Source organism: Trachemys scripta, chromosome 2 (genome assembly GCF_013100865.1).
Source record: "Trachemys scripta elegans isolate TJP31775 chromosome 2, CAS_Tse_1.0, whole genome shotgun sequence".
Lineage (NCBI taxonomy): Eukaryota > Metazoa > Chordata > Testudines > Emydidae > Trachemys > Trachemys scripta.
In genome coordinates, this window is record NC_048299.1 from 47283426 (window position 1) to 47304331 (window position 20906).

The following is a 20906-nucleotide window of genomic DNA, read 5'->3' on the forward strand; positions in this document are numbered from 1 at the left end:
AGGGACATCTACATCTAGATCTAGATATACACCTTGAGAATGTGTGTGTGCGTATACACACACACACACCTTGAGCAATAATAAATCACTAATACATAAAAGTATATATACTTTATACTTGTACTGTTATTTATACTCCTGTATTATTTTATTATTCTAAAGTGAAAATCTACACACACACACACACATTCCCCTATGTGTTTTAGATACAGGTGCACACACCCGTCACTTAGCCCCAGCTTTAAGATGAAACACAGCTATACCCCTATGTTGCCTATCGAAGAAGCAGTTACTTTAGGCTATTCCTGTCTTTTGTTTGTTTGTTTGTTTGTTTGTTTTGCTTGTTTGTTTCAGGACTAGGATGCCTAGTTCTTTCTTAAGCGTGGCATGTAGATTTTACTAAAAACATGATGTGAAGCGTTCCACCTTTCGCAGGCTCTAAGCCAGAGCTATGCAGCTATACAGCCAGAGTCCTTTCAAAACAACGTTCTGTAGACATTCCTTAGCCCGTTGTCTGACATCTTTTGTTATGCATGCTTTTGCAGTTGCCGAAAAGCGTGGAGAAAATGGTAGTATGCGCACCTGCAGAAAAACGCCTTCCTGGTGTTAACAACAAGCTGGAGGGTATAAAGCAATAAAACTGCCAAATGTACCTGTTCCTATTGAGTACATTACCTACACCCTATGAATCAAGAGTCCCAATAGGAACAGGGATGCTGGAGCACGAATGTTATAGTCCGCTCTTTCCCTTGTCTTCCTCCCTCTCTGTATTACTATGAGCATTTTTATTCATTGTAGATTTGTAAACGCGTGGATCGGATTACCCTTTCGCGTGTTAACGCGGAACTCCTGTTAAAAGAGGAGAGCAAAAGCGAGACACTTACAACTGCATTCAGAGTTACTGAACCGACTCCAGAGGCTCAAGAAGTTGAACACCGATGGGGGGAGAAAACATCCCGGCCTCCCTAAAAAAAAAGACACCCCCCAATTCCCCCAAATTATCAAATTGCACTATAAACGCCGAGAGATTAGGGGCTATGCACCGAGAAAAAAATAGCTTAAACCCATCGATTGCATGTACGGTGCAATATGCAAATGATGAGATCACGTTCTACCATTTCCACCCCTTTCCTAGGGCTAATAACCGTTCTGATAAGCAAAGCAACGGTTTGTTTGTTTGTTTTTTAAATCCCTCTTGATGTTTCCAAAAGCGATGCGTTTTTAAATATTCTGCAAAGGTTCGAAACAAATCCCCCGGAAATGTCGCTCTCGGAAATAGTGTCAGGACATGTACTTCGTTTTGGATACATTTCTGGGCTTAGTCCTGAAAGTTGTTTTGCAAATTGCAGCTGCTGGTGGTTTTCAAATCCCGAAGATTGATCCCATTTCCCAATCTACAGAACTTTCAGCTTTCTCTAGGTTTAACCAATTGCACGTCTCCTTTCTTTTTCTACCTGGGTCCTCTTCGGTAGTGTCTGGCTCTGGAGTTCATGCTTTCTCTAGCTGGACGCGAGGAGATTTAAACAGGGGAAGCAAAAAAAGGATAGATCCACAACAGTGCTGGTTCAAACTAAATGTCTTTCCCCAGTCCATCTTTGAAAGAGAAGTGGTAATACCACCTGGATGCTCAGATATAAATCCCCTAGCAAATAATAAATGGATTAATAATAACAAGGTATGAAGTTCTTTTTATAGAAAAAAAGGAGAGAATTGAAACTAAATGCGGCAGTTAGACAACCATTTTGATAAGAGGATAATTGAGGCGACACTGGTGTATAATTAGAGGATAATTTATGCTATATCCACTTTTATTCCACCTCCCAAAATAAACCCAGTCCATAATCATTACAAGCAAATTGTTCTGAATTTTATAGCAGCAATTTGAACAAAGTACTGCAGTTAATCATGGGAGATTTTTGTGTATTCCTGATTAGACGTCTAATTGCCTCCTTCCAGAAAGTAAAAATAACTGTAAAACGACTCTATTTTTATCATTAACAATGTTGACAATAAAATAAAATCAACTGGAATTGTAATCTAAAGACAAATTTAGGAGGAAGGCACTTTTTCTTGGGTAGTTTATATTGTAATCAAGATTTGCCAAACCACTAACCGCATGTATCATTTGCATATATTTGAAAGCATTACAGTAGCTTCTGTTTTCAATAGGAAAAAATGCATTACTGTCAGATCTCCAATGATTCGCTGTTGCAGAGAGCAGGCTGCTCTTCCTAAAATATAGAAAATATTGTCTTGATCAATAAGGAGCCAGTCCCAGGAGGAACGTGGGGCTGGAGCATGCACTTGGGTTCTGTTTTTCCACTTTTAAATTTCCCTTTTCACTTGTGTTTACTGCATGTTTTGAAGTACAGGAAAGGGAAACCTAAGGTGCATTCAAACTCTGGGCAGTATAGATGGACTGAAATACCTTTAGTAGGTTAGTAGCTGTGTTACACTTGGCTGTCTGCTACATTGCCTCGACAATGCACACGACACGAGCAAAAAATGCCCCCCGTGACAGCATGCACTCCTTTTGTCTAATCTGTGGCTCGGAGGAAGCGAGCGGCGAGGAAGCCTGAGTTTGCAGAGCCTGGGGGCTGCTGTCTGGCGGGGAGCAGCAGAGCTCCGCGGCAGGGGAAGGCGCGCGCGCACGCCGCCTCGCCGCGCTCTAGCCGGGATTTGGAGTTGCCGAAGGTGGGCTAAACTCAGGCTCCCACAGACGCCAGTCGCAGCCTCCGGAATGGTGACGTCAGGGGTTGACTGACCAATGGGGAGGCACTGCCCTTTGGAGACAAACCATTCGACTTGTGGCGTCTCTGCCTCAAGTCTAAAAGCAGAAGCTCAACTTTACCAGCATCCACCTTCAAAAATCTCCGCTTTAAACTCCGCCAGCCAAAAAACAAAACAAAAAACAAAAAACAAAAAACCCAACAACCAAGGGGGGGGAATGGAGGGGAAGAGGAGAGAAAAAAAATCACAGGACTAGCCCCCCCCATCCCTCCCCTCACCCCTCCCTCCGCGAACAAGGCCCCTCTCACTACTGCTCTCCCCCCCTCCAAAAAAAAAAGCCACCTCACTAATTCCCAGTGCAGGATAATAGGCTCTAAGGTGGCTGGGGAGAGAGCGAGCGCGCGGGGGGCGAGCCGGAGAGATCCGCTCTCTCACTCCCAAACTTTGATGATGACCATGACTACGATGGCTGACGGGCTGGAAGCGCAGGACTCCTCCAAATCCGCCTTCATGGAGTTCGGGCAGCAGCAGCCGCCGCAGCAGCAGCCGCCGCCGCCGCCGCAGTCCCACTCCCAGCAGAGCTCGCCGGCTATGGCAGGCGCCCACTACCCGCTGCACTGCCTGCACTCGGCGGCCGGCTCGCACCCGCACCACCAGCACCACCACCACAGCTCGCCCTACCCCGCCAGCGGCAACTCCTACAACCACCGCTCGCTGGCCGCCTATCCCTACATGAGCCACTCGCAGCACAGCCCTTACCTCCAGTCCTACCACAACAGCAGCGCGGCCAGCCAGACGCGGGCGGACGATGCAGGTGAGCGAGGCCGCTTTCTTATCGCGTTCGGCTCGGTCCTCCGGCAGCCTGGCCGGGCTCCGCAGCCACCGCCGCCAGCCTGCGGGGATCGGCTCCAGCGCTGGCCCCGGAGCAGCCGGGACTCGCGTATTTGCACAGTTCGGTGCTTTCCCTTCGCTTCGCACTGGGTGTGTGCATGGCATGCAAATGCAGGAGCTGGCTTATGCATGGCATACGGTCCCTTTAGCTATGCTGACATCCAGGTCTGGGTGGCTTTCAGGAGGCACATCTATTTGTGGGGCTATAAAGCCCGGGGCGTCTATTTTCCAGGGCGACACCAACAGCCCTTCCTGGCTTTGCTGAGATCTCTCCATCCCGAGAGCGCTATTTGGCCGTGGGTTTTGGACTGTTTAGGTGTGAATGTGTTTGTTTGTGTGTTTGTGTTGCCCATTAATATACTCGGAGCGCTGGCCTACTGCTCAGCTAAATTTAACGTGAAACTGGCCATTTGCATTTCACCAAGCGCCCGGCTTCTGCAGCCGTCTCTTTATGGCTGGGGAGAAATGCTAGAAGTTGCAGTGATCCCATCCTCAGCTAAGGGATAAGAGACAATATTTGTTGCTCCTTTGTGACACTAGGCAAGGGGATCGGCATTAGGCAAATGTCTGTTAACACCTGATGAGTGAAAGTTTCAAGATGAGTTTGTTGTTTTTTGTTTTTTCCCCTCCCGCAGTTAGCAGATTATTTTTATGTACTGATCTGAGCAAAAAAAGCATTGTTAAAGCTGCGACTGGTGATTCACTGACCACCAAACTGGCGACATGAAGTCAATTAGCCGTGTAAACACCTTGATAGCCAGGCAGCTAGTAATCCATTCATTAAACAAATGCTGTGTTTTTGCAAGTAAAACAAGCCACCCAGTACACAGGCACGGCTTCTTTATGTCCGTTGATTCGCACTATTCTAATAAGAGGTATTCCGGTTTGATGCCTTTAAGCACTCAGACCGTGTGCATACTATGGCAGTGGGACTGACACGGCAATGGGATTGTTGCATACGAGCTGTTCCGGGGGGAAAAGAGCAACAAAATGCCCAAGTTAAACAGTCAAGGAGGGTTCTCTGCAGTGGTGACATTTCAAACGTGTTGCTTGCTTGCAGATCAGCAAAAAACAACAGTGATTGAAAACGGTGAAATCAGATTCAATGGAAAAGGAAAGAAGATACGGAAGCCTCGAACCATTTATTCGAGTTTACAACTTCAGGCTTTAAATCATCGCTTTCAGCAGACTCAGTACCTGGCACTTCCAGAGAGAGCTGAACTGGCAGCTTCCTTAGGACTTACTCAGACACAGGTAAATTATGGGAACCCCAAATCACTGCAATCCTGGTCATACAATACAAGGCCAACCAAAGAGAGATCTTCACTAGAAGTACATGATAGTAGAAAAGGTAACACACATGCTACTACTATGCCAAATGTGATGTGAGTTATCTTATTACACAGTACAGAGTAAATGGCTTACTACTGAAATTACTGACTGAATCTGCATTTTCCCCTGCCGACTAGTTATCAAATTTTACCCTTTGATGGCACAACTAGAAAAAATAAATGGATCCAAATTATTACTGCACCAACATGCAATTGTTCGGTTGTGACAAGAGCACAAAACAAAGGCAAGAAAACCTTAGGCCTGAGGCAGAGGTAAAAATAAAAAGCCAGATCGTGGCAACCTATAGAGACAGAGAAAGCAAGAGCGCATTAGAAAATACCTGTAAAATCAATAGTTAATTCATCCTGGATGACTAACTCAAATGCAGTGGTTACCCTTGGGCAAAATGTACAAAAGGTGATAATAGATCTGAAGATCAAAGACAGCCGTGTACAAAATTATAGCAGGTTAAACCATAGTTAAGTGTGGTTAGTGGAGCTGTCCTATCCTGGCTAATTTAAGCTTGAAAGACACGAGGCATTACAGACTTCACAAGCAGGGTTAGTAACAAATGAATAAATACTATCAATTTATTTAAAACATATTTATGTGCATTTATGACTTTAATAAATAATTTCAATATTTTATAATTGCAATTGGCAACAGTAGCTTACCTGGGCAATTTTTAAATATTGAGCGATATACATTTTGGAAATATGTTTGCTTATTGTACAAATGGCATTTGTTCTGACACACACGAGATGAGGGCCTGATCCTGAAAATCTACAGACAAACGAGTAGTCCCATTGAGATAATATCCTTGCATAAAGACTACCTGCAAGGGTTGCAGGATCAAGAGTTTGAATCTTTAAATTACATCCATATACCGTTTGAACATGGAGGGCCCGATCCTGCAGACCTCATTCAAGGAAAACTCAATTTAGGGGAGTTTTACTTGACTAGAGAGGGTAGGATGCGATCCAAGGTGGTTTATATCAGTTACTCTTTCTGAAAAAGCAATTTCCATCCAAAATTGATTTTAAAATGACGTTAAAGCACTTGTTCTAGTCAGCCCCTTCCCCAGGGATATAAACAAGGACAGCTTAATGGTACAAATTGTCTGATTCAGGTTTTACTTTTAAGATGCCCTTTGACTATTACTGTGTCTCCTAGCACAGGGTGGTATGCTTCTGTCTGTTTGACCACAGTTTCTCCAAATGATCAAACGACCTCCAAAATACTGAATGAGGAATATGACACGTGTGTGTACATGTGTGTACATGTGTATATTTGTGTGTTCATATATATATATATATACATGTCTGTGCGTGTAAGTACTTAAATGTACACACATAGGTAGGTGAGAGAGTGAGAAATTAAAACATAATAAATTCTATTGTGCATTACTGGTGGCCTGGGCAAGAAAATAACACTCAATTTTAAAACCTACATCTCGATTCCCAGCGTCACTATTTCTGTTATTAACAATAGATTAGTTCCAATGCTAGCGTGTTTAACCTCCTAAAAATGCCAACTTGACCCCACATCTCCCTCCCTACCGTTTGGAAACTCAGGACCCTCTATATATCAAAAATAACCCCGGTCGGGTGCTTCCTGCTGTCAGCTCCGTGCTCCTCAGCGGCCTAATCTCTTCCGCCTTTTGATTACAGGTGAAGATCTGGTTTCAGAACAAACGCTCCAAATTTAAGAAGCTGCTAAAGCAGGGCAGCAATCCTCATGAGAGCGACCCTCTGCCAGGTTCCGCTGCCCTGTCCCCGCGGTCTCCAGCTCTCCCTCCAGTCTGGGACGTTTCAGCTTCTGCCAAGGGAGTCAGTATGCCGCCCAACAGCTACATGCCTGGTTATTCTCACTGGTATTCTTCTCCACATCAAGACACAATGCAGAGACCACAGATGATGTGAATAGTCCAAGAGAAATAATCTATCAAGAAGCCCTAGTCTCGACATGGCAAGCAGTCCGCTGTCTTGCCAACGGTGCCAATTTAACAGGCTCTGTGTGAACTTGTATGTGTGGCAAGGAGACAAGGTTGGGGTTTTTTTTGTTTTGTTTTGTTTTGTTTTTTTTCTTTTAGTAACCTCAGTGATTGATCTGGAACAGAAAGAGACTTTTTTTTCCCATGCTGGCGCACATAAGACACTTCTCTTTAGGATATTTTAATTTGGACTCGAAGGAACCAGCCTCGTCGCTTTGGAGTATACTGTCAAAGCAAACTTTTTACAGACTTTTTCCCACGAGAAGAACCTGAGTATATCCGGCAACGTTTTTACTTGTTTAATGAGCTAAAGATATTACTTGATGAAAGGGAGGCTATTCAAGCTCCTGCATTTGTATTCACCAAACCCAGACTGGAGGGGAGGGGGCGCGAAAGTGCTTGAAAAGGAAAATATACTGTACGATTAAAACATTACCACGAAGCAAAAACTGCATGCTTTATCAAAATGGAATGGACAGCAAGCAACCAAGAAGAAACCACTGTCTCTCCCTCAGATCTCTGCCCCCAACTCCCCCCTCCCAAAGTCCCCTGAAAATTAACAGGAAAAGGACAAAGGAGGAACCCACCAAAACAACCATCCTATGGCTTTGAAAGGTTCAGTACTTGATTGGTGGTATTCTCACCAATTCACTAAGCTATAGAGGCGTTTATATTGAGCAACCTTTCTGTATATATTGCTGAATTTTAGTTGTAAATATACTTTGTATGTTTTTGTCTTCTTTCATATATAGAGTAAAAGCCACAAAACGTCCCTGTGTCCTGTATTTCTCTATATATTATAAACCACACCCGCTTTGGATAGCTAGCTAGATATTAACACATTTTGTGACATAGAGAGCAATATATCCAACAACAAACCGTTGAAAAGATTTTTCTTAAAAAGAATAAACCCGAGACAATATATATGTAACTATTGCAAAGAGAATCGTGGATGTTTCTAATCGCCCGGTCATTTCTTAGCCTATGTTACTTCGGTAATTCCAATATTTGAAAAAACATTATGGTGTCATTTAATCTGAGGTTTATCTCAAAGTAAAATTCAGTGCTTTGCATTACTTCCTACACAAGTAGGGCGGAGGGGGAGGGGGAAAGAAAGAGGTGCCCTCCTTTGTTTTTGATTAACAGACAGACAATTAAAGCTGTGCAATATTTTGCAAAGCTTGAAAGGTGCATAGGTATACAATGCACTGACCAGGGCGAATTATATCTTTATTATATTGTATAAAGCACAGAAATAATGAAAATGAAAGTCCTTTCGTCACATAAGCCCCATACTGCGAGAATTAATGGCTAGAGACCTGGGCATCCTTCAAATTAGGAACCTTGAAACCACTGAGCCATTTATCAGAAGTCAATAGAGATACTCAGAGTGCTCCATATAATGACAGCTATATACAGTCGTGCAAAAGGACAGTCACTATAATTAGACACAAAGCAAAGACTACTTACCAATATACCCGTTCCTTTTTTTTGTTGAGCAACTTCCACGCTCAGTCAGTCTTCAGAATGGTTTAGAACCGATCAGTCTTGTCATTTTCTACCATTCGTATTGTTACATTAAGAAAAATGTTTTCTTTTCTTTTTCCCCCCTTCCTACTGTGAAACTTTGGGTTCAGAGCTCCCCAGGATCAATTCTGAACAAAGCCTCCAGCTGCAGTGCCATCCAATTTGAAGCAGACATTGGGGACAATTTAAGGTTTTTATCCACAAGAAGGTTTTTTTTCCATTCTCTTAAATGCAGCCATAATTAGAGTAATTTTTCATGTAGCCCGCTGATTACAGCGTTTTTACCGTCAAAGATAATTACCTGTAATTTTCTTCCACTTTTAATACTAAAAAGCCATCTTTATTTAGATTCAGGAACAGGAAAGGCGAAACAAAAGAGGAAAATTATTCTGTTATTCATACACAAATTGCAGAGACGTAGGACCTAAAATTGAAAATTAACCAAAATTATAATGCTGAAAAGAATGGAAGAGGCTTCAGAAGTACAGCTGGTAGTGGGTCTCACTGAATTATTCAAATTACGTGAGAGAGAAAGCTACCATACATTTAAACTAACAGTATTTTTTCTCTTTTAGAAAACCCAGTGCATATCTACCTAGCCTCTATTCATGCAGGTTAATCCTAAACCAGTTGAAACATTGCAAATGTCTGTTAGTTCTATCTATCTATCTATCTATCTATCTATCTATCTATCTATCTATCTATCTATCTATCTATCTATCTATCTATCTATCTATCTATCTATCTATCTATTCACTCACACATTCTATATCCCCATTTCTATCAGAATCCAAAGATACAGCAGTTGTCCTTTAATCGCGTGAGCTAATACTTAACCCTTTCCTAGCCACTGACTTAATCGGTGTGACTGATCCATAAGTATGATGAATCTGAGGAGCTTTACTCGTGTATTTCGGAGTACACGTTGCTGCTGTACTATAAAATACATGTGCACGCTCTGTCAATAGCCATTGCGTCGTGGAGTACTGCATAGAAAAATGTGATAAATGTTTTCTTGTACTTTATGACTGTTTCAAGGATAGACCTTTTTTTTTAGCAATGAACCCAATACAGACAGGTAAGATGACACAAGCAGGCCTTTCCAATACGGTGAACAAATGATAGCAAAGACAGTGTCATCTAACATTATATAGCTGCCACCAAAAGAGAGTTTCGTGAAACAGCGTCATCTATAGATAGAATTGGAACAAGTCTCTCATTATTCTTTCCTTATGGCTTCCTAAAATTTTGGTTTCACGGAACTGTTGTTCAGCAGCATGTTTGTATAATATTCGGTAAGCAATACATTTTTCTTCTAAAACTTTGGGGTGCATTAAAGTTTGGCCCCTCAAGAAATAAAATGATGGTTCCTTTCAAAGCCCATCCCCTTCTAAGATAAAAGGGAAGAGCTTTGAATCAAGCCTTTGGCAAAGGGTAGTTTACACGGTGCTTGCCTGATCAGAAACTCTATCACCTTTGCAATAACAGTAAGCAAATTTTCTGGGGTAAATTGCAAGGTTAAAACGACAGCCTGCCTCTGAAAATGCACGGTGTATTTATGACAATGAATACGAGGTACACGAGTACAAAATACATGGCAGCAGGAAAAGATCTGAATGAATATATCGTGCGCTCTTTGACTAGCAGTTAAAAAAATGGACTCACGATTTACATTCATAGCTATTGCGGTATAGCGATCAGCCTTCTTCCAACGCATCTAAATAGAAACCAAGTCCACTCTGAACGTCTATCGAGCCGACTAACAAACCTAACTATAGAAAGAGAATTTCCTATAGGTCCCCAGAGTGAAAGCTATTGTTACAGAACGTGAACCAACCCAAATCCTATTGACTATGTAGAAATACTAATAAAAAGGACGGAGTTCTGAATCTATGAAACAGTGGTCTAATAGGATGACAGAAATTACAAAAGCAGCAAAAGTAACCACGAAAGTGTGAAAAGATAAAGATGAGCTGTGCGTTGAAGTATACAAAAAATAAAAACTTACCCCCAGTGAAAATCTGTTAAGCAATGATCAGGGTCTAGAAATCTATACTGAACAGAAGCAGTGTAGAATATTTTTCTGAGTCTCAGGGCAGAAGCTCTTTCTCTATATTCTTGGTTGAGTGAGCACATCCAGGTGTGAAATTGTTTGCACACCCCAGCACCTCTTATATTGCCAGCAAAATTAGCTGTTATTACTGTCACTGTTTAGTGATGGTTAGCTTGATAAAAAAAACTGCTGTAATCAAGACCTGGCGCATCTTTGCAAATTACAGATAATTGTAAACGTCCAGATTATGATAATAGCATCCTAATCCAGCCTGCAATATAATTATTACAGAGTGTTACATCTGAAACTGTCCAGTAGGGCTAATTCAGCCATTATTTAGACCCTATTTTTGCACTGCAAATGGGTTGCTGAGTTGAAAATGTACGATTGTAATTTCACGGGGCACTCAATGAGTAATGGTATAGGAAGAGAAAAATACAAAAGTGAAATGTGAACAGTAGCGATCAAATCAAACTCTGAAGGACAAAAGACTGTTTGATTCATAGGGAATAGGAAGAGCGGGAATTAAGAAAATAGCAAATCAGTGGTCTGCAGTGTTACGTGTCCAAATCTCAAATAGTGTGAGTCTGTTGTGTATTCAGGGGCTGATACTTCTGTGAGCTGCTGTCTGAAATCATTCCTTTTCTCAGCTCATCTCGTCCCAGGCAGTATTTTCCTACCGTAGGTTGTTGGTTTTTTTTTTTAAACACCTCTGTGCTCCCTCCCATACCCAAAAGAAAGCAAATATGTCAGTGGAGTGATTGCTTTCTCTCAGATGATTTAACCATCTGCACGTCACCTTCCTAGGAACAGAAGCATTTTCTTCCTAATAATAATAATAATTAATAATAAAAGATCCAAATTGAATTTGCATCCTATCTGGCCATCGTGGAAAAAGCACACGAGTATGGAGCCCATAGGCCTAATTCCCTTTCGCGTTCACTCAGTGGAGAAGTCATCAGGAGTCCTACAGGAAATTAGCGGAGAATGCCTTAATTGTAATTAATTAAACAAAGGAACCTGACTAACACGGCTGCCTAACAGCTAGTCAGGTTTATTCATTGGACTATTGGCTTTAGTCTCACGATTAGCTTATATTAACCCCGGATGTGAAGCAAACCAACCTGCTTCATTTTTAATGGGCCAAATCATCAAAGTGTTTTTGTTTGTTTGCTTGTTTTTAATAACCACTGTATTAATGTTAAGCCTTTTAAAACAAGTCAGTCCAGGAGATATAAGTTGGGTTAATCACTGTAGGCTTACGGTAGTAAACGGGATATTTTCTTGCCTATAGTGTTGGTCCCACTCTGTAGTAAACCTGGAAAGGAATTCGAACTGTTTATAGATAAATTCCGACAATTCCTACAGAGTCCATTGTCCTGGGCTCCTTATAGGGTGGAATTGATGAAGGCAGTGTGGATTTATGACCTCTAAGGACTAAATTCATTCTTGGGAATGTTAATAATGTTACTGCTAATTAATATTAATAATATGCGAATTGCATGCGCCTGTTCTTCATGGAAATCAATAAGAATAGCGTGAAGAAAGGAAAAGGGAGGATCAAGGGATACCGCAAGTCGAAAGCCTACACAATACATTACATGGTACATGTAAAGGGGACCGTAAGGAGTTCCTGGAATCTGACATTTATGGCCAGATCCTCAGCTGGTGTACAGCAGCCGAGAAGTCAATGACACTACTTCGATTTACACTAGCTGAGGATTTGGCCCTTTAAGTGAATTCTTACTCGAAAGGCTTCCTTATCGCTATTGCAAACGCATCGACTGAAGTCTGATGCACGTAACAGGCTTTTCTGAACGGCAGAAAACAATGAAATCCTATAATGTGCAGCCCATATTTCAGGGTGCAGTTCCCTGTGCTCATAATTGAGTCTGTGGCTGGCAGCTGAACCTAAACTGAGATTCCTCACCCGAATGAAATGAAAACTCTATGGTGTCTTGAAGATATTTTTCTTTGGTTAAAGATAGTAATGTGTGGTATTTTACGGCTTTGTATAAATCTTGCATTAGGATGTGGATCAGGCCCAATACGGTATATAGTTTTGGCAGATAAAATACTGCTTATCCCCATAAATCACATGTAAACAGAGGCACCGCAGAACAAAGAACAGAAATATCTAATTGCTGTAACACAGGATCTCCTTTAAAAAAAAAAAAAGAGGCTTCATGTAAATTACCCAATTTCTATCTCCACGGTTCTTGTCTGACCTATAAAACAGGTTATTACATTACTGCAGGCATCGCTCAAATGACTGAAAGCAAGGAGGTGTGTGTGTGTGTTTAATTTAACTGAAGCAATATATATATGTTCTGTAATCCACAACTGAACACCCTAAAGACTGTCAGTCGCAAAATTGCGTGGTAGAAATATTTAATAAATAACACATGTGCGAAGCACGTTTCTGATATATTCCTACATCGGTGCTGCCAGATCTGAAATGTGTAACGTCTGGAGGCCCGAATGCCTATACAAAGGAATAGTTGCAGCTCGGGATAATTTATTGGGGAGCTCTAGAGAAGTGAAAGCGAGAAAAATGCCTGCCTGAGCTGGCTGGGGTTTATGTGGTGACAGGTTGGCGTGTGTATATGTGCTTGGAAGGAAACTTGGACATTTCTCAGGGGTGAAGCACTCTCCATTCGGAGAAAGTGCCCGGGAGATATTATAGCGAGTGACCAGGAGTCAGGAGTGGACGGTTTTTCTGTAATAAGGCAGCCCAGCAGGGACACGGGATTAGGGGAGCCCAGCAGAGCGGCTCCTGGACGATTTATCTGACATCTGTTACTGTGATATCCGGAGCGATTGGGTGCCAAGGAGGACGCTGCAGGGCAGAGGCGAAGCGGGGACTTTGTGTGTGTCGCTGCGGCAGGGTGTGTGTGCACTTTCTGGGGGAGAGCATGGTGTGTGTGTGTGTGAGAGAGAGAGAGAGAGAGAGAGAGGCCCTGCGGCTCAGCCCTGGAGCCGCTCGGCACCCACAGGAATGCGGCTCCTCTCGGCTCCCCGGGTTGCCCCAACTCCACATGGCCGCCAGGAAAAAAAAAAGGCAGCAACGCGCCCAGTACAAACTGAACGTCAGACAAAGGCTAGTTCATCTGATCTCTTACCAAGACAAGAATGGAATGGCACCAAGGAGCGGGCTGGAGAGAGCCCAGAGCTGGACTGGGACCAGCTGTTCTGATGGAGAGGGGCACACAGGGATGGGGGAGAAGTGTCCTAAAATCTATCCCATCCCATGCAGGTCCAAGCCGCGTTAGCTAGATATACATGTGCGCGCATCTGATCGGATGATGGCTTTCACACAGCAACTCCAGCAATGGTGTGTACATAGCTATCTATTTCAGTGATGGGCATATGCACTAATATACACTGGCCTCTCTCCAAGCCTAGTCGTCTTTACATACCTGGCCTGAGAGCTCCGGGGTATTAAACCATCGCAGATCTGCCCAGCGCCACGGGCAGTGTGTTTGTGGGGGGAGGATATTCGGGGGGGGGGGAGAGGAAAACATCATCAGAAGCAATTAAATCCTGGAGTGGGGTTGACGCTGAATCCAAACATCTAAGCGCAGAGCTGGTTGTTTTTGCTCAGAACCGGGGAGCCGTTGCTTTTAATAACAGGCTAAACAATCCCAGACCCAAAGCTTCAAGGTCAAGGTTGACCCTAAAATGCCCACCTCTTTCTTCCTCTTCCCCGCTCACCGAAGTGGCTGGGATCAAACATCAGAAAGCAAGCAAGCAACCAAGCAAGCAAGCAAGAAAGAAAGAAGAGAACGGGGAAACTGGAAAATATATTTCCACTTTTTATGTCCTAACCTTGAAAACAAAAGGACAGAGAATCACAAAAAGGGGGGACGTCTATAGCAGGTTCAAAAGCTGTTTGGAAAATAACGCTTGCCCAGAGCAGCGCCAGGACAAGCACGGAACAAGAAAGAAAGTACACGCTTGTCTTTTAATGAAGAGGAAGTTAGTAGGAGATAAAAGTTGAGCTTTTTCAGCAGCTTCAGAGTGATGGAAATTACCTAAAAGCTTACAAATACAATCAGCAGGCAATACTCAACAAGCAACCGAGGCGCACCTGAACAATGCGGAAAATGGAGCAGGCTGCCCCGTAAGCAGCGAGTTAAAAAAAATGAATGAAAGAAAGAAAGAAAAAGAGCAAATGTTTACAGATAACCCCTCTCCCTAACTAAGGAACACTTGTGAAGTCATTGTATTCTGCATGTGTCTGTGTGTCCGCGTGTGTCTGCACAACCCTCCCTCCTACACACACACACACACACACACACACACACACACACACACACACACACACACACNACACACACACACACACACACACACACACACACACACACACACACACACACACCCCTTCCCAACATCCAAGAAAAAGTTCTAAAGAACAGACTAATCCATTGTACTAAAAGTCAATTGCTCCCCCCACCGCCCGCCCCTACCTGCTACAAAACAGCGAGGCTTGGCTTCTTTCTTTGGAGGGGGGTGGGGGGGGGAAGACGCGGTCAAGAATTGAGGGAGAAAAGAAGGAGGGGGGCAGGGAAGAAGGGACTAGAGACAGGTAACTGTGCCCGAGGGTACAAAGCGTGTCTTTTCAGGTCCTGTCTCCGAGCTCTGGAACAGCTCTTACTGAACTCCTCTGCTGACAGGATGCCATTTTTTTATGTTCTAATCCAGGAAGAAAAGGGGCGAAAAAGCCTTTGTCACATTGATCTCCGCCGTTTTCCCGCATTGCAATCAATTTCTCATACATTTTCTTATTTCTAGCCCAGGTTTTAATAGCGATCGCTCAGTTCTGCCCTAAAGGCCCATGAGAGGAATGACCCTACAAAGAACACTGGGCAGCCCTGGGAACGCAGCTGTTCTGTGTGCACAGGGGACGCCTGCCTGTCCGGTATTTTATTTTTTTGGGGAGGGGGGAGGATTCTTCCAAGTGAAAATAAGTAGTAATAAAGGGTGTTGAGATAGTTTTATTCTGCATAAGAGGAGGCCGACAGCACAGCACACATTTTGAAGTCACGTCCCGCTAACACAATACAATCACTAATGCCCCCGACTGGAATCAGTCCCGTGTATTGTGGGAAAGCCATTTCTCCTGCTCATTATCAGATCTCCAGCCTCTTATCTGAAAATTGTCCCCGTTAATTGCAGTAAGACTTTAAATATGAAGAAGATAACGATCGCTCGGAGGTCTGGGCTTTTCCATGAACACAGTTAAAAAGGTTCCTCCAATATCCCTTATTCAGAGGGTACTGCTGGCCTTTACCCAACACAAGCTTTTTAACAGGCACAAGGAGAGTTTTGCCCTCATTTTATCTTGTTCTCGTATTTAGAAGCCTCCTTTGAAGGAAATGTAATTTGTATAATGACCCTAGCATACACAGGGACTGATGAGTGCGGAGCTCTCAAGGCTAATTGCTCTCAGCCAAGGATTCAGAGGGGCTTTACTGAGAGATTTCTCTTTCCCAGTGTTAGAATTTGTACGTTTCTTTTAATTGCATATAATGTTGGCTAAAGTGTAAATTGTCTTTGAAAAGCCCATTCTCCAGATGAAAGCTGCCCTAGCGGGCAGCTAGATTTACAAGGGGGACCCTACACGGGCCAGATCGTGTAAACCTTTACAGTCCGTTGTGCTTCCAATGAGATTGCGCCTCTAAGCAAGGAATCTATCTGCACAAGGATCGGGCCCTGACAAATCTATCGCGCCAACAAACAAGAAAAGCAAACGAATCTGTTCTTTTTTCTCTTTGCAATGGAAGAAGGGGTATTTTGGAAACGTCTCTCATGGTCGAAATAATTTTATTTATTCAGAATATACAGTTTAATCCCTCTATCTACACTTATTTACAGGGTTAAAATAACATTGAAAAAAAAAGTCTCTGGAAAAGTTGAGGTCATAGATTTCAAGGCACCACTGATAGTGTCCACAGCTGAGCAAAAATTGTCCGTCTGTAAAAAAGGGTCTCCTTTGAAATGCAATAAGTTACATGCACAAGCGTTACACATTTAATTTTTTTTTGTTTTGTTTTGCTTCCCTTTAAAACTCCCCCACAGGCATTCCTTTCGTTATGATTCCTTAACAGTAAAACACAGGAGTCCAGGGGAAAAAATAGTCTAATAAATTGTCCCAGAGGCCAGCGCTAACGGGTGTTGTAGGGAGCCGTGGGGCTGGAGGTGGGAATTGAGGGAGTTAGCACTGGAATACCAGGAAGTGGAGTTTTCTAAGTAGCTGGATGCAGGGGATGGGTTGGAGTTTGGAGCGTGAGGATGAGGATGATGGCTGAGGGATCTGGAAGAGCCCTGAGGTTCCCAAACCGCAGGTGACTGTGGAGAGTTGCAAGCCATGGGGTCGCTGGAGCTCGGACTGTGCTCCGGAGGCATTTCCCCGTTTTTCATAATCTTCTTGATCTTGGATCTTTTATTCTGAAACCAAATTTTCACCTGAGAGGGGGGGAAATCAAGATGATTAATACCAGCGTAATGTGAAACGATCTGAGGCAACAGGCTAAGGGTCTGACTTCAGTCAGGGAGAGGAGAGAAGCGAGTTAAATCTTTCCGGACACCAGCACGTCAGTTACCCAGCGCAATCTCCTATCCAGTGTGGTATTTACAATGACCATGTTGGGCCCGATCTTGCGGCCCAACTTCAGTCTCTGGGCTGGAGGAATGGAAGATCGGGTCAGGTCGGTAGGTATTCTGCCCCGGCGCTACCCCCTCCCTTGTCTGCGACCGGCAGTGCCTTGCTGCAATTACCTTGCGAAAGCCACCGCCGTCCTTTTCTGAAGTATTTTGTTTATGGGAGGGCAATAGAAGCCCATAAAAAGATTTCAAAGGAAGCCGGGGGGAGGGGGAGTGAAGGCAAGCGAGAGAAACGCGTCTGATTCAGATTCGTCTATTCCAGTCTCTGCGCTCTCTGCAAACTGAGCAAGCTCAGCCCTCTGCACCAGGATTATTTTTGTTCCAGTGCCTTTCCGGCGCTAGAGTGTAAACACAAACAACAACCACGCCAGGCTCGCCCCAGAGAAGCAGGCCGGGTGGGTGGGTGGCCAGCACATCTATCTATCGCTTTCTGTGCCACGAATTCCACCCGGAAGGTAACAGTGACGGGTTATGTTTGTAATAGACAACGTCGGCGTTAGAGATACGTGCCCATGGAGTTGTTCTCTCCATACGGATCTGAAAGCCTTCAAGCAGACTATGAAAGTGCGAGAGACACCATCACATCCCCCCCCGCTCCCCTTTTTACACAAACCCCGGCTTCCAAAGCTCCTGCGTGTGGACGCCAGCGAGCGCCTAAGCCTTTGAATATAGAGCTGTATGTAATACAAAAACCAGGAATCAAACATCACCCAGTACAACAACGAAACAAAACCCACCCCGCCCATTTAAGGAACACCAGGCCTCTCTCGCGTGTCTTAATGAATAGGGTCCAGCTACTATTTATATCCCTCACCAGTGGTATCGGCTCTCCTCTCTGGTGGGCGAGAAAGACCGTATTAATACCGACAAGGAAAATTCAATAGGTCCCAAGGCTGCATTACCTGTGTCTGTGTCAGTCCCAAAGAAGCAGCCAGTTCAGCTCTTTCTGGCAGGGCTAGGTACTGAGTTTTCTGAAACCTCCTCTGTAACGCAGCCAGCTGGAAGCTAGAATAAATAGTCCTGGGTTTGCGAACTTTCTTTGGTTTGCCATTCACCATTCGCACCTCGGGCTCCGCCACCTCTTTCTCTAAACAATCCAAAATAGACCAGGTTAGAGTTTCCCGGAAAAATCAAGTCCCCATTGGAGAAAAAGAGCAGACAAAGATCCAGCCCACTGGCCCAGCCAGGGCAGCCGCCAACTCTACAAACACAACCCGCGCGGGGTAAGGGCTATTTAAAAACACTGGTGGAGTAGAAGTGAAGAAATGAACTGGGGGTGGGCAGGGATAAATGGAGTAATCTCCCACCATCCTGGTGGGGCACCTAACCAGTTTCCGTTCACTCTGTGTGAAATGTATTGGGGTAGAGCTCTCGGGGATTGTAGATCAGTTCCTTCCAGCCTACAAGCCGTTCATGTTTTTTTAAACCTCTGAAGTTCCATTGTGAAGGAGCCCAGTTATGGAGGTGTGCACTGGGCAGTATATTTCATCCCTCCATTCCCCCCTCGGGCGAGTTGCAGCCACTGAATTGCAGGCTGCAATGTCTCGAATTCCAACCCGCAGAGCCCAGACGGCCAGGCTGGGAAGACGCGATACTGAGGTCTACATAGTTCAAAGGCCCACAAGAAAACTGGCCTCCTTCAGCTCAACAGAAAGTGGCCGGCTCCGGCTCAGACAGAGGGCCGATTATAGTTATAATCATCTCGCTGCTGATCTGCAAAGGGCGCGCAGATGCGTCTGGTTTCTTTTACAAATAGCCTTAATACGCCAGCGGCCTATATTTTCCCTTTGATTTGATGAGCAAGAGCAAACGACTGGGGAAAAAAAGTGAAAGCAAATATCTATGTATATAAATGACGTAAGAGGTTGGCGGGAGAGAATTGCAGAGGCTGCAATCCATTGGGACTGCTACTGGAAAAGTCTGGTTTGCGATCCAATCTGTTTCACAAAGGGGTGGGGGCAAGGGAAAGATAAGGTACCCCAGTATATCCGTCTGCTCCCGAGTGTGCATCTTGAACTGTGCAAGAATAGCCCCAGAGAAGCAGATTCGCGCGCGAGCGTGTGGTTTTAATTCCGCACACTGACTGGATGCTAAATACGAGCAGGATTAAACATGCGCTGCTGGAACCAGATCAGATCGGACCAGAAATCTTTCCAAAAGCTAGATCTCTCCCCTACACACCCGAGCCTGCCCTCCCCCAGCCATTGACCAAGCCATGAGCACCACAGTGTCCTCACGACATTCATCTCCAAGCAGGCTCCAATCGGCTAAAGCAAAACATTGCAAACTGCACAAGCAGTCAGACATTTCAATGTTTTGGGGGTAGAATTCCGGCCAGATCCTCACCCTTCCCTCCAGGGATTTCCCCAGCCGCGGGGGCCGGGGGAGGGGTGGGAGAAGCAAACTTCAGAGTTTCGTTTTCCACAGTTCCAATAAGCCGGAGTTTGACATACAAACTCCCGAGATTCTTTCTCTTTCTGTACGTAGATTTCTCTGGAGGCAGCCCCAGAGGCCCTGGGCAATTTACAAGCATTTGCTTTGCTAATGAATGGCTGCTTCTGAGAGGAGTTTTAAGATCATGCAGATTAATTCGGTGGCTTTATTCCCACCCCACTTAAGGATCGCTAGCTGCGCAGGATACATTTTTTAAAACGCCATGAAGCCAGGCACCCAGAACTGTCCGAGGAAGGATCCATCCCAGCAACCCTCTCGGGGAATCATTCTGCTCTGATGTTTGGCTTCCCAGCAGCCACTACTCCCACAAACTGATCCTCATCGCGTCAATTTCCTCCCCCTCCGCACCAGCAAGATGTCCCCCCATTAATCCAGGCCACCCCCAACCCCCGGCTCTCACCTGGCTGGTTTGAAGAGCTCTGTACCCGGTTGTAAGCCCCGCTGTACTGGTGGTAAGGACTCGCGTAGCTGTAGTCTGCATAGGCTTTGGCAGGATAGTTCCCAGCAGGTCCATTCATGCCGTGGTACTGGTACTGGTACGGATTGAGCGCTTTGCCGTAGGAAGCCGAGGTAGGCGAGCAATAGCCATGCGGGGCTCCCGCCGTTGGACTATAATAGTCGGAATCCGTAGCCGAGGACTCGGGTAAAGTTGGAGATTCCTGAGACGGATGGTGCATGGCTGCAGACGTCTGGAAAGGAGCCTGGAAATCGCTGGATCTGATATTGGGGACCCTTCTGTCAAATACTCCTGTCATAGCTTGGAGACGGCTGCTTGCTGGGGCTGGCTGCTGGGGCTGCTCAGGGCTAAGCAGACATGTCTGGGGGAGGAGGCTGGGAGTCTTTGAGTCTCTGTGTCTGTCTCTGTCTCTGGCAGACTGCTGGCTGGGGCGCAGCATAGGCTTGGTTAAATCCTTAATTGCGCTCTTACGCACAGCAGGGTGGATCGGGTTCCATTGGCCAGAGCAATCAGGAGCAGCGACACCCTAACTCGTCCAACTAGTTTTGCACAACAAAGCTTTGCTAAGGGGGAAAAAAAAAGTCCATTTCAAGCTCTTTTAAAGTGAATACCAACAGCAATGCACAAGGCATAACATCGGTATCAGGAGATTCTCTGCTCCCCAGTCAGCTGGAGAGAGATGTGCAAATATTATAGACACCACGCTTGGTGAAAGATCGTCACCATTACTCTCAATACACACCCGGAGCTAAATTCATCCCTGGTGCAAATCCACGCACTGCCGTGGACTCAGACCAGGG

General features: G+C 44.7%; 2 protein-coding genes and 1 long non-coding RNA gene across 3 annotated transcripts in view; 1 reads left to right on the plus strand and 2 right to left on the minus strand.

Annotated features, from left to right (window-relative positions):
- Positions 1-10656, minus strand: part of LOC117872238 — a 31623-nt gene extending 20967 nt beyond the window's left edge. The window contains exons 1-2 of the long non-coding RNA XR_004644434.1: positions 10482-10656; positions 8417-8897 (exon numbers count right to left, since the gene is read on the minus strand). This is a non-coding gene — a long non-coding RNA (uncharacterized LOC117872238). The remainder of the gene's footprint in view (positions 1-8416; positions 8898-10481) is intronic.
- Positions 3079-7711, plus strand: DLX6 (distal-less homeobox 6). Its single transcript, XM_034760500.1, has 3 exons — positions 3079-3544; positions 4682-4875; positions 6624-7711. Exons 1-3 carry the CDS (start codon positions 3178-3180, stop codon positions 6873-6875), a joined length of 813 nt encoding a protein of 270 aa, XP_034616391.1. The 5' UTR covers positions 3079-3177; the 3' UTR covers positions 6876-7711.
- A 5692-nt stretch (positions 10657-16348) lies between the features above and the next one.
- Positions 16349-20513, minus strand: DLX5 (distal-less homeobox 5). The gene is made up of 3 exons (XM_034759370.1): positions 20050-20513; positions 18098-18282; positions 16349-16997 (listed from the first exon to the last, which is right to left on the minus strand). Exons 1-3 carry the CDS (start codon positions 20402-20404, stop codon positions 16671-16673), a joined length of 867 nt encoding a protein of 288 aa, XP_034615261.1. The 5' UTR covers positions 20405-20513; the 3' UTR covers positions 16349-16670.
- Positions 20514-20906: the final 393 nt, after the last annotated feature.

What these genes read in the sequence shown, in the direction of transcription:
- DLX6 (XM_034760500.1), top strand. Translation starts at nt 3,178, where the DNA reads ATGATGACCATGACTACGATGGCTGACGGGCTGGAAGCGCAGGACTCC. An exon ending in GACGCGGGCGGACGATGCAG is followed by an intron (nt 3,545 to 4,681) that starts GTGAGCGAGGCC and finishes GCTTGCTTGCAG; the next exon opens with ATCAGCAAAAAACAACAGTG. An exon ending in TAGGACTTACTCAGACACAG is followed by an intron (nt 4,876 to 6,623) that starts GTAAATTATGGG and finishes TTTTGATTACAG; the next exon opens with GTGAAGATCTGGTTTCAGAA.
- DLX5 (XM_034759370.1), bottom strand. Translation starts at nt 20,404, where the DNA reads ATGACAGGAGTATTTGACAGAAGGGTCCCCAATATCAGATCCAGCGAT. An exon ending in GAGCTCTTCAAACCAGCCAG is followed by an intron (nt 18,283 to 20,049) that starts GTGAGAGCCGGG and finishes TGGATTGTTTAG; the next exon opens with AGAAAGAGGTGGCGGAGCCC. An exon ending in TGGGACTGACACAGACACAG is followed by an intron (nt 16,998 to 18,097) that starts GTAATGCAGCCT and finishes CCCCCCTCTCAG; the next exon opens with GTGAAAATTTGGTTTCAGAA.